This window comes from Pezoporus occidentalis, unplaced genomic scaffold, assembly GCF_034315485.1.
Source record: "Pezoporus occidentalis ecotype Australia unplaced genomic scaffold, CSIRO_AGI_Poc_V1 ctg73, whole genome shotgun sequence".
Lineage (NCBI taxonomy): Eukaryota > Metazoa > Chordata > Aves > Psittaciformes > Psittacidae > Pezoporus > Pezoporus occidentalis.
The window spans coordinates 1,089,097-1,102,529 of record NW_026916082.1 but is presented as its reverse complement, the minus strand read 5'-3'; the positions used below and the strand labels follow the sequence as shown (position 1 = coordinate 1,102,529).

At 41.4% G+C, this 13,433-nt stretch overlaps 1 protein-coding gene across 6 annotated transcripts in view; it reads right to left on the bottom strand.

The window, feature by feature from the left end:
* The window catches only part of WBP1L (WW domain binding protein 1 like), a 59,283-nt gene that overhangs the window by 29,012 nt on the left and 16,838 nt on the right, over positions 1-13,433 (bottom strand). The window contains exon 1 of one of the 6 annotated variants that reach the window (XM_062601909.1): positions 5,397-5,425. The exons of the other annotated variants lie outside the window; for them this stretch is intronic. Coding sequence (XP_062457893.1) covers positions 5,397-5,410 — 14 coding nt within the window. The 5' untranslated portion in view covers positions 5,411-5,425. Of the gene's footprint in view, positions 1-5,396; positions 5,426-13,433 lie in introns of those variants that run through there. 6 annotated transcript variants of the gene reach the window in all.

The window sequence follows — 13,433 nt, the reverse complement described above, 5'->3', positions numbered from 1 at the left end:
GAAGCACAAGGGCTTGCAGTGGTTAGAATCTGTCCTTGGGCAGGTCCCTCTTCCCTGCAGCCTGTCACCACTTCTGCCAGCTCAGTGGTTTAGAAGTGCAAGAAACTTCTGCAGCTTACTAAGTCAACATAAGCAGATCAAGACAGTGCATTTCAACCTCACTGCTGTCACCTGGCTTTGCCTCTGAGTAACGAGTTAACCAGGGAGGAAGAGACTGTGCACTTCGAAACATAGTGTTAAAGCCTCAATGGCAACAGCTCATGCTTGACTCTAACCAAATCTTGATTTGTAATTGAATCCTGAACAGCAAGCAGGCAAGTGCAAATATGTGCCACATCCTCCACCTGAAAGTCGTAACTGAGCCCTGAACCAAAGGAAGGGGCATTGCAGAGGAAGCCACCACCCAGTTTGTCACTGGTTATTTCAGCGGGAGCCTGTTCTCCTCTTCACTTTTCATATGCGGGTGAAGAAATACCAACAGTAAAGCGCTTCCCTTTGCACTTATGTACAGCAAGTAGGCTCCTCCTCTGAAGCTGCTTTCTGTATTAAGCTATCATAAGAACGGCACTCAAGAAAGGGCAAGGAGCAGACAAGGAGTGGATGTGGAAGAGATACTCAAGAGCAGCCCTTTCCAACACCCATCTGACAGGGGAGACAAAAGACGCCATGTCCAGGCTGTTCCAGACACTCTACCCAGTCTGCTGTTTAGGTGATGGGAGATTGGTGGTAATGAAAAGTCCAGGCTCCATCTCTGAGACCAAAATAGTTTTTGCTAAGTGTAGCTTGAAATTTCCAGCCCTCAGTGACATTGTTTCCCACTGCTTTTTCCCCAAGAAGAAAATGATAGCCACAGGTCCAGCACACTTTGCTTCACAGCAGCAGACCAAGCCAAAGTAATTGTAACACCAAACGCTATTTGCATCATCTATTTTGTATGAGCACTATTTGAATACCCCAGCCCTGCCATTCAAGGCCAGAGGTCTTAAAAAGCTTTAAAGTCCTTTGCCACTGAGGCAGAGGCAGACTAAAGAGTTGAAATTGCCCTGCTGAGAAGTGGCACTAACTGCTTCAGTGGAAACGCAGTCAATTCTGCTCTTTCAGCATTCCCAGGTCTTGGGCACCAACGTCAGGCTTCAGTTTTAGCCTGGAGTGGGTAATGAAGTCACTTGGAAAGCCTACTTGGCTTTCTGTGAGCCTGCTGGGAGGGGGAGAAGGAGGATAGAGGTGGGGAGCTCAGCTGTTAGACATCTGACAAGGCTGTCCTCAGGAGGGCTAGTGTGTCCTGGGTGGTACAGGGACACTAGTCTGGCTCCTTGCTTTTTGACACTACAGCTCTTGTTTTCCTTTTGCCCACGTATGCAAATGGGACCTTTGGTAATGGCTCAAGAGAAGATGATCTGCTCCAGACAGGGAAGAAGGCAGAGCCTGCAGACAGTAACAGGATCCCCCGAATGTGGGATCAAGACGGTAAGTGTCTGTTCTAGTTTTAGAGTCTTGCACCATATGGGTACCAAAAATACAGCCTGTGTGTGTCCTTTGGTCACATCGTTATAGGAGACAGCACTGTCCTAGAGCTGCTTACCAGCACAACCTTGATGGAGATCTTAGCTGTCCTACTCTTAGAAGTGCTATTTGTTTTCTCTCCAAGTGACAGTAACTCACTATTTTTAGTGCTCATCCCATGTCTGCCTGGCATTTCCCTTGGGCCTTACCCTTGTTTCACAGTGCTGGTGCCAGCTCCCACGAAGCATTTTTTGGTGCCAGAGGGGCTGATGCCAAGTCTGTCTGTCTTGTTGCCAAAATGGCAGCTGGCTTTATTGCTGAGACAGGATTTGCCAAAGCTAACAGCACTAGTGCTGGGGTGACTAGCATTGATTTTAAGGTTGTCTTCTTCCTTACTCTTGTACTGCCTCTAGATTTCATGGGATAGTGCTGCTCCAATTTACCTTCTGGGGTCCTAGGAGATGGATTTTCCAATCAGAATCTAAAGCAACAGGCAATTACACAGCAGACAGTCTTAACTCAGAGCTCCTCAAAGAGAAGGATACTTACATACATGGAGCAATTACCTGGGATGCAGCACTGCCACTGCTGGCCCCAACTATTCAGGACCAAGCACTGCTGCACATCAGGGAGCACTTGATCTTTCCCAGCCTGCAAATATATTTAAAAAGAACCTACTGTAAAAACAGAGACCCCACTGAAGATAAAGGCAGTTACGTGGCATTTCATCACCAAGATATACCCAAGACAGAAGTCTGGGGCAGGAGAAGGGGATCACGGATCAGCCAAATTGCATCACATCACCACGAGCAGATGACAAAACCCAAAAAAGGTCATGGCCTTTTTTGCCTCTTTTGCACTCTCACAAGTGCACCTCCATGAAATGCTACTGTTCAGCAAAAATCCAGTCTCACATGAGGCACAGGCATGTTGACTGTGGGAAACATCCAGAGAGATGTGAATAGACAGCACATGTGATAGGTGATCACACATGTATAGATGCATGTAACTTGAAGTGATGATATTCCTACAAATTAGTAAGTATTTTGATGTTAATCTCTGCTGCTATTCTTCTAAACCTAAAATGCACGCCTTATTCAGAAACCATGGTGTCAAATGGGCATCCCATTGCCCAAAGATGCTCAGCTCTTTCTTCAGGAACAGTAAAGTTACTTAATCTGACAAGAGGTAGACAGCTGGTTAAAATGGTTTTCTCATCATGTAATACTTTGCCAGAGGATCTGTCACAAATACAGTCTGGTCAGATCTGGTCTGATCTGAACAAATTTAGAAAAGCCCCCAGAATCCCAGAAGACTTGTTTTCCTCAGTTCACTTCACAAGAGGATCTCTTATTGAGTTCTGAGAACTCAGGTTTTGTTTCCAGCAAAGCATCACTTCTGTATGGCCCTTCTTGAGAGAAGCAGATTTTCCAGGAAATCCTTTAGGGGAAAATAAAGAAAAGACATCAGCAGCTGCTTCTTTCCGAGCACCCTGCTGGATACTATGGTTACATAATGTTACAGCAGAGCAATATTGCATAGGTTATGCTGAGGCAAAGAAATGTCCTCAAAGTGCCCTGCATATTTACAACCTCAAGCACTTTCCCACTATTATCCCTGGACTTTACACTGCTGTGGAACCTACATCCACATCAATAGGTAGGTTCTGGGTTGCACAGATGATTGTGTTGGCAGTACACTAACCACAAACAATTGATTTAACAGGGATTTCTTCCTCTTAAAAAAAATACATGTGGATCACAATACCCTACTCCCAAAATTAAAAGTCTGTCAATGAACCCAATGGGCTGTGTAGTACCTACAGTTGTACAGGATTTCTGTTACCAGCAGAAAACTAAATTCATCTGAACTGCAACAAGTAGGGTGAGGCTTTGTGGTTAGAGCCTGGCACAAACACGAGGGAAGCCCTTCCACATGGCATATGACAAGCAAAGAGACAGGAAGAGTTCTCCTTATCCAAAAAGAAAAGCACTAAAGATCACATACGTATCTTCATACAACTAAAACAAAGACTTAAAGGAAATCACAAGTTTAACCATTAAGAAAGCTCAATACCACAAGCATTTAAAAGATCACATCAAAACAGTATTAAAGACATCACTTTTTTTATCACTAGACACAACTGTAAGAGAGCTACCAGATCTTAACCTCCATGGTTAAAAACATCTGCAAACATGCAACTTTACGCAAAAAAAAAAAAACACTTCAGAAAAACCTCATCTTACACAAAAGCTTGTCTTTTTTAACTTGAATTACTATGTTGCTTAGGAGCTCTCAAAGTACTTGGAAGAAAGGCATAAATTCATCTCTATTTTTAAATGATGAGTCAACAAAAGTAAGGAATAAACAAACCAGTACAGTTTACAGTTAAGTGCAGTTTCAAGGTTGAGTTTACCCATATCTGTGAAAAAGCAGGAAACAGACTTTAAAGCCTAATCTCTCCCTGTTGTAATACTGGTTCTCCCTTGTACCACATCTTTACCAGGAAGACAAGAAAAGCTTCCCAAAAGGCCACAGAATTTATTGCTCTGCCAACCAGAAAAGGAGAGCTTTTGGGATTGCCTCAACCAGAAGAGCTGTCAGAAAGCATCATCCACATAAAGCAGAGAGCTCACAGATGTAGGTTTCCAGGTACAAATAAAGTTGGTACGATCCAAAGATATAGGACAAAAAATTCACAGCCTCCCATCCCCAGCGCCTTCATCCTACTGCATTTTCCCCTCTCTGCAGCTATTTTCCCTGACTGTAAAATGGAGAGAGTGCCAGCAAGTTGTTGGAGGTATTACAACTGTTGGACTCCAAATACAACTAATTGCTATTCTTTCTATGCCTAGCAGAACTGCCACCGGTTACCCAAATATTTCCTGTTGGGCTCAGCTCATCTAGAGGCCACCCTGGGACAGCCAGCAGTTACATAAGGAACAGGCGGGCAGGCAGGAAGTGATGGCCAAGTGTTGTGTTTCAGCATCAGCCCTGGCATTACAGTCTGCACTTCACTTAAGCATTAAAAGCACTGGTGGCACCTAGAATCACAGCAAGTTTCTAAACCTGCGGGCCAAGTGGTTTTGCTGTTTCAAGGGCAGATAACATTCAACATCCCGCTGTCTCATTCCCCTGGGTTCATGATACCTGTAGGGCTTCCCCCTTCGCTATATGGTCAACATGTGTTCCTCTTCTGGGCATAAGCATGCTTTATTTCCTGTAGTTCAGTGCCCAATAATTAAAAACTCATTTCAGTTTTATTTTGGGAAGAAACACTGACCACCATAATCTGCCTTTACAGGTATTATCCTATCCCAACTGCTCTAGTTTCCATTAGTGCTTGTTATTCCACTGGCAGATTAAGCAAACACTCCCCTGGCTGTGGCAGGGCTGAAGGAGGACAGCATGACCCTGTTTTACCTGTTTCACACACTTCTCTGCAGCAAGGCTGCAGAAAAGAAAGAAGACTAAGTGCTAGTTTTCCCCTTACTGAAAACTGGCTTCCAGACATTCTGTCATGGTCTGAACCCAGGAGACATACATTTGCTTTAGATCACAGTATTGGTGGCCTCTTACTCCTGGAACCATTGTTTTCTTTTAAATTCTCCCAGAGCATAAACCAAATAGTCCATATGCATTTGTGTAAAACAAATCAAAACCTGACTGACATCCCACCTTTTCACAGGAAGGTAACTAGTGCTAAGTAGCATGACTACAGTAAAACAGTAAACTTAAGGGAAAAAAACAACCAACCAAGCACCAAACTATCAGAAGCCAGTTATCTTCTTCGAAAGGTGAACAGCACTCAGAAAGCTTAAAGACCTGCGGGTGCCCGTTGAATGAAGAAGCTCTAAGGCAAGGAAATACATTCAGTTTTTAGAAATACTCACTTCTGACACATCATAGGCTCCTACAGTAGTATTTTTCTCCTGAAGCAGGTAGTTTGGGGAGTAGGAATTCTGAACATCTCCTTTCCTGGCAACAAGCGAGAAAACAGCCCACCAATTTCACTGCAGAGACCCAGCCTGCACTTTGTAAAGTCATCAGCCCATTGAAAGAGACATCTTCCAGGTAAAAATACATGAAGAACTTGGGGATGGACAGCAACATTTGTGAGCAGGATTTAATTACAGACTGGCCATAAGACTGTCCTTTCAGCACTTGTTCCTTAAAACAGGCTTCAAACTTCAGGGCTGTTCAAGAATGAAAGATGCAAACCCAGAGGCACCAGGCTGAAAGGCTTCTCAAAAAGTCACCCTGACAAACTGCTCTGGGAATAGTTCGCTGCACTGTTCACAACCTAAGGCATCAACATTTCTCTAACCCATTCTTAAGACAACTACAATCACTAGTATTGCTACCACCTCAACAGGCAATGTGCTTCTGTGCTCAATGCTCTTTAGAAATTAGTATGTTCTTTCCTGTTAGTATTAATTCAGGCCTTAGTGCAAGATATGGCAGTAATTTCTGTCTGCACTAAAAATAAGACAACTGATCAGTCATCATCTTAACTTAGCTCACCTGGAAAATTGTTCTATTTATCTATAAGTTGCTTTCAGAAGACAAAAGGTGTTGGGTTGAGGATTTTTCCACAGACTACACGGATTAAATCATAGTTTTATCACAGTTCTTCTCACTCTGCAACTTAAACCCATCTTAAAATGTGGGATCTGAAATGGTGTGCATCACTTACTAGCATGGAGTATTACAAAACAACTGCATAGGACACTTCTATTACTGTATCATTACAGATTTGGTAGGGTTTTTGCAACAACTGTGCTCAGTTTCCAATATATTCCAAAATCCTAGATTCCTTCTATTTAACTTTTCCATCCAGCAAGTACTCTGTGCTTTTCTTTTGGGAGAAGTTAAATGAGGCTTTGGTTGTTCTCCTGTCTTACACACACACAACCCTTCATCTGCATTATAGGTGCTTTCTCTCTGCATCCCAAACTGTTGGCACAGAGGCACAACAAACCCCTCCAGGACCCCAGTCACCACCACAGAATACTACTCAGCATATATTTGTCACTTAATAAACCCACTGCATTACTGTTTAAGCCTGATCTATACTCAGCATCACATAACCAAAATGTGCTCCCTCCCTCAGGCTGGACTCTAAAACATCCATTGAATCAGCCAAATTTTTTTTTTTCCCATGAGGTTGTTTCTTATAAATCCACACCGCTCATTTCCTGTTGCCTAAGAGATGCTTATAAAGCCTTCAGGGATTTATTCTAGTACTTCACTATACACTAGTAAATACTAGTAAATACTGAAGCATTTCACCATTTTCTAATTTTTCTTCCTTATTCTTTTCCTTTGACTTGACCTCTTTACACTTAGTATTAATTTTAATGTGTGTAGAATTACAACCAGGAGTTTGTGCGTTTTGTTTTTTTACCCCTAGAGAACCAAAAGAACAGCAAACCTTTTCAGTCTATATATCAGTTACTGAGTTACTGTTTACTCACTTCTCTTGTTAAATTTCAGATCAATACTATCTTTTTTACACCTAATACTCTATTTGCAGAACCTTTTCTTAAGCCTTTTTGTGGACCTTGCTCACTGTAACACAATTTTTACAAAGGTGAACTAGACAAGCAGTAAAATCTTTATTGTCCCTTCAGTTTTAGACAACTGAATTTAGTACATGGTATTAGCATCAGAAAAAAAAAAAAAAAAAAGATAATGAATTTCAGGATCCCTTTAAAACCCAGGTCTGGCATGAGAAAAAAATGTTAGGGACTTTTAAAACATATAACCCATTTGTGGAAAGAATTCAGCATAAACTGACAGCATGACTTTACCTTTTAGAGTGTCAGCACACAGTGGACTATTTGTTGAAGTCAGAGCTCGCACTGAGTTGAAGTTACCACAAGGAAAAATCAGTGACTGTCAAAATGTACCCAAATTCTGTTAAAATTCAAAGCAAAGTTTCAATTAAAAAAGCTAAAGCCTTTTATAAATGTAGAAACTTACTAGTGAAATGGAACTCATATCTGCCAAAGTGAGCCAGGAGAGCCAGTGGTATTCCATGTGTTCATGCACCAAAAAAGCCTTACAGATGCTGAAGGACTCAATTTGGAAATCAAATCAGTAACAGAGGTGAATCAAGCAGCTCTGCTGTCAGATCAAGTGCACTGGACCAGGTTTTAGTTCTCTAATACACAGTTAGCGTATGTTTGAGCTGTGTAAAGAGAAGTCTTTTAAGCTATTATTATGCCTTACAGTCGTGTAGCTCTGACCAGCTGAGCCTCAAACTTCTCCGTTCTAGGCAAGCTAGAGGAAGAGCAACCCTGCTGCTTCCTCATTAGTGCAAAGTACTGCTGTCACACGGTCTGCAGCTAGTTTTCAAACTACTCTGAGGGATACCCAGACCTCCAAAACCTCAACAAACACATGGAAAATGCTCCTTCCTGAATTCCCCAGGAAGAGAAAGATGCACCAGTGGCTCCTACAGTCTATAAACTGCAACTAGCTTGTGAGTGTCTGCTGCTTACAGCAGCTCTCACCACATTCTCATTTAGGTCCTCCACTTTTTGCTTCTCATCTGGACCCTGGAAGAAATCTGGATGCAGACAGATTCCAAGGATGTCCCTTGTGAGTTACATCCTCAGGTATGAGAAGTGCCACTTAAGTCAAGGCTTTGAGAGACAGCCCAAATCTTGCTGCAACATGGTAACTCTGCCAGAGCCATCCTGCCAGGTCTACAAGTCCCAGTATTTCACAGTGGAATCTGAAATAAGATTCACTTCTGAAGGACAAACTGGTGGTCTAGAAGTTTTATTTCAGAGTGTTGCCCTAGGTCGGCTGAACACACAGGAGCAAGGAGCACAGGCACACATGCTGTAGATGCCAAGCACTCAGTGAAGAGAGTAAATGCTAATGCCAGAACAAAAGACAAGACCAGTTTCACAAGTACAGCAGAGTCCCCCCACAGACCCAGTTTTACATGGATTGTGTCTAGCACAAAACAGCCACTTCTTCACAGTAGACACATTTATTCTTGGCAAAAAAATTACATGGTGGGTCAGATCTCTCAGAGGCACTCTGGCATCTTCAAGAAAGGTCAAGAACTTTCTCCCCCATAAGACTTACTGAGAAACACAAATTAAAGGACTCCTCTTTCTATTCAATAGCACAGATTCAGACATTCTGCCAAGATCTGAACATTTTTACCATGTTTTTTTTTAACACAGCCTGGGACTCAAAAGCATTCCTGAACATGAAGGCTCGTATAAATTTACCAAATTCAAGTCAGAAAGATTTTCCAGTCACTATCTACATCTCAGCCAGCAGAAATATGAAAATCTGACAACTAAAAGAAGGGGCATTACCCAGTATATTCCTCCCTACATGTACACATCCTGAGAGCTGCATCAAAATTTGTTTTGTAATAATTCCTTCACAAGACAGTTGATCTTTAGTGATCTAGGAAGTTGTGGATAAACCTCGAGAACTGAGAATGTTTTTGGTGCATATTCTCATTTCTCCCCAGGGAATCTTGATCTTCAGAGGGATATTAACATGAAGTATGTAAAATATTTTGCAGACTGTTTATAACCTAATGACTCCAAACGTAACCTTAAATACCATTCTGCAGAGTTAGCCACGTTCAGCAATTCGAGCAGAAGAAGAATGCTAGCGCCTCTCAGGCGGACCACTTCTATCGCTCTTCCTTCAGCTTTGTTCAAGCGATTTCAGGTAACACGGTTATCTTATATTGATATCAGCAAAACACTGCTTGGAATCAAGCTGACCTAAAACTCACGGTTGCATTATTAACTAGTAGAATCATTCCAAGGACTTGTGTTTGGAGATGTCTGTCCATACATGCAGCCAAATCTGAAAATCCAGCTTCAGTTCTTACTTAATGTTCAGTTCTTACTTAAACATTACTTAATGGTTAAAACTAGTGTTCTTCTGGAAAAAACATTTTGAAACAAATACTCTAATCATTCAAACACAAACTTGAAAAGCATATGGTTCCCACTAGCTCTGCTTATTGTAAATCATGTTACCTTTCTGGAAACTCAGTATGTGTTTGCTAAATGAAAATAAAACATCTTACAGCTTCACAATTTGAATTTAGGAAGCCAGCTGCTGCGGGAGTTAAGGTTTACTTCGCAGTGTTAGTCTACCCACTTATACATCCTGAAGGCTAAAAAAAGTATTTAAGGAGGAAAGAGTGTTACAATCTGTGAAGTTAATATTTGTGTTAAAAATACTCACGGAAAAACCTAACTGTTTGCTTTCCAGAAGCCACTATTTGGTCTCTTCTATTTTTCTAATTAGAAGAGGCCTTTGCAGAATTATAAATAAAACACTGGAAGCTCCATGTGACTTTCCCATATGTACTTTTTCAACAGCCAAGTGACTTCCCCATCCCATCCCCACTGTTTGCATACAAATGCAGTGTTTGCCAAGTTTCAAGTCGAGAATATTTAAATCAAATTTGTAAAACCAAGAAGATAAAAATTTTGTTAATATAATTTGATCAGAGATACACCTCATAAGAAGAGTTAAACTATGGATGGAAGCAAGACCCAAAAAAAGATCATTTGCTTTGCCATCAGTTTACAAGGAATGTCATTATGTCAGCATAGAAGATGTGGGAAATGGCAAGAATGCCAACGTTAGCTTCTGAGTTTTTGAGAGTAGAGTACATAGCCATTTCACTTCTACACATGTTCCAAGACAGAAGATACCCTTCACTCACTGAACAAACAAGTAGACCTAACCCAAAAAGTGGAAGAGAGGAGTTAAGAAAACATCTGAACATCTTATTCCTCCAGGGCTACTGGCAGATTCAGCAGACGTGAGGATTTTCCTGTCTGCTACTTTCCTTGTTGCTTTCATTCCCACCATAATATCCAAACATCTGAGAGCCCAACATGTGAGTGGCTCCCATCCTATCCACCACATCCAAAAAACTTTTGGAGATGACCTGAAACCAGGCCTCCAGCTTTCTGAAGGGTGGGACTCCTGGACACATCTGCAATGAGCAATGCAGCAGGTAATTCTGAGCCAAGAGGAGACAGTGAGCAAGGCTGAAGCAAATGTACTGGGACAAGAAGAAGGATCGCCTACCCGAGGAAAAAGCAGTGGACAAAGTACAGAATTGGCCTGCAGCTGAACAAGTAAAGCAGCCCAACAAGGAAGACAATAAAGTCACCTGCCAGATAACATCAAAACTGCCATGTTAGACTGAACGACCCAAAGTGGAAGTTGGACATGTATTCTTCCCAGGACACCAAAGTATCTCTTTTCCAGTCTGAGCTGCAGCACAACATTCATTCCTACTGACCTCACTTTTCCTCTTGATCAGGAACACACCCACGGTACTATCTTGATCAATGCAATCACAGAAGGTCCTTCATTGCATGCAACAGCTCAAAGCACATCTGGCAGCATTACAAAACCCCACACAGGGACACCTTGAAATTCTCATGTTGGATTTGACCTACATCAACTCTTACTAATATTTAAATACTCCTTTGACACCAGGAGTGGAGGTGGCTGTGGGCTGGTGACAACCTGCAGCTTTGCTCCACGCAACCAGCAGTCTTTGCCATGAAAAGTGTAGCATCATGACTTAATTTAAGACACTGCACAAACACCAGAAGGGCCTGAAAAGCCTGCTTGGCCCTCCTAAAAGGTGTTCTCTGCTCCTACTGGCAGCCTCGAAAGCCAGGGGAAAGAAATTCTATCTTTACTCTTCGCAGTCTTGTTCAGCCACACTCAACGCCTGCATGCCTCCTAAGTTGATGATTACTTCCTGTTGACAAGTATGTTCTTCTGCAATCTATTTCATCTATTTTCAAAGCAACAGATAACACATGTTTTCACATTAGCCAGAGTTTTTTTGCAAGAGAAATAACAGCCATTTTGTAACACTCCAAAGAACTCATGGTCCATTCTCAAACTGCGCTGGACTTCATGTTTGGCAAAGTCACTGTTTTCTATTCTTTTATTTTCCATCAGCAAATTAAGAGTAGAACTTACCAAATCAGAAATGGAGTCAGAGTCCTTAGTGGTTATAGATAACTTCTATTACTTTACATTATGCAAAAGATTTTACTTTTTTTTCCATGCTAGTTCAACGTATTACTGTTTGTATGTATTGAATCAGAACTCATTCCCACGTTAAAGATCACAGGTTTAAGAAAAACATCCTGTGATCTAGTTATTTGCCTGTAATGAGCGAAACCCAATACAAAGCCATCCTATTTGTCAAAATTAGCAATTGTTGATGATGACCATAATTTTAGGGCAAATCTTTGGAGAATTATCATTAGAAAGTGGTACCTTCTTTTTATTTACCCCTTCCCTTGACCAACTATATATATATATGTGTGCATATCTATATATAAAAATAAAAGCAAGATAAGATTTTATTTCACTCTAGTAATTCTCTGTAAAGGAAGATTTCATCAACTATAGTAAGTAAACACCAGATTTAAGTTTTCCCTTGCAACTTGCCAATCTTGTCATGACTCAGCTTGAAAAGAAAAAAAATTTCCTTTGCACTTCAGTAACTTTCCTCTTTTAGTCTCCACAAAAAGATGGATGAGAATTTAGAAAGATTCCTAGCCATGTACCACTTCTGGCTGAAATCACTGTTACAAGCCAAAAAGCAATCAGAGACAAAATACAGGCAGAAATTGTTTAATGGTTGGTATTCATTTGCTAAGCCAGAACTTCAATACTGCCTTTATAAAGCAAGTCAGCAGCAAAAGAGAGGCAGAAATATGCACTCAGTGCTTCTGACATACTTGATTGTAACAGAATATTCTAAGTAGGAAGCCATAAATATATTGCTAACAGTCTCCGAGATAACCAGCAAAAAGGCAGCCATAAGCACCATCAGGAATGAAAACTAATGATCTCAATTTCTCCAAAGAGCCAAGAACTCAGACCTACACGACTGAGGACTCTGTAAAGAGTATACACATATGAAAACATATTTAAGACCCACAGAACTGGAATCCCTGTAACAAAGTTCCACAGTGATAACTCAAGTTATCAAGTTTTTCTTTTCATGTCATTAAATATCTTTTATTTCCTGTCTCCACACCTCGCAAACCACTTTTTGTAACTCTGAATACTGACAAAGGTCACCAACAATCTCCTACTGCATGAGATGCATGGGATACTACGCAACAGTCTTCAGGGTGGGGAAGCCAACCCAGATCCTGATTTCTCAACTCAGAAGCACAAAGAAAGAGAACACTTGCACCGGCTTTCACATCTCTCTTCTTCACATCTTGACATTTCTGCTAGCAGATTCTAACAACCAGGACATCAGAATTCATACTTCAGTATCATCATCTTCTTTCCTGAAGGACTCCAGCTATGGATTCCTGATTTGCTGCCAAGCTATTCCCTGAAACAAGCCAGAAAGCGCTCAGGAAACACTCAGGAAAAGGTTGGAAGTAAGAGGCAGTCGCAGGCAGAGCCCAGCACACAGGAGGTCAGCCCCTGACTGCAGGGGTTTGCAAGGCTTTCCATGTCCCAACACACCTCAAAGAGATTGTAAGGATTTCCCAGCTTTAGAATAACAAATCAACAAGGAGGAACTGTGTAGCTGCAAAAGCCCACACAGCTGAATGGAACCATTTCAAGCTCTCTACACACTGGGGAATGTACAGTCTAATAAGTATTAAATTTTACTCTAAACTTAAGTCCATGATTCTTGACCACAAACCAAGATAAGAGGTCAGATTTGGACGTGAAGATCCAGACAAGTGCTAGAAGAAACAAGGGGAAAAAAAAAAACCAACCAGCCAAGCAATGGTCATTCCTTAGAAGAGCAGCTGCCTGGAAGAATTTGAGAAGTACTTTATCCAAAAGCATTTCAGTTGCCGTTCAAAACATTTTCACATTGCATTTCCAATTTCAAAATCTCTTTCCCTTCAACGTGT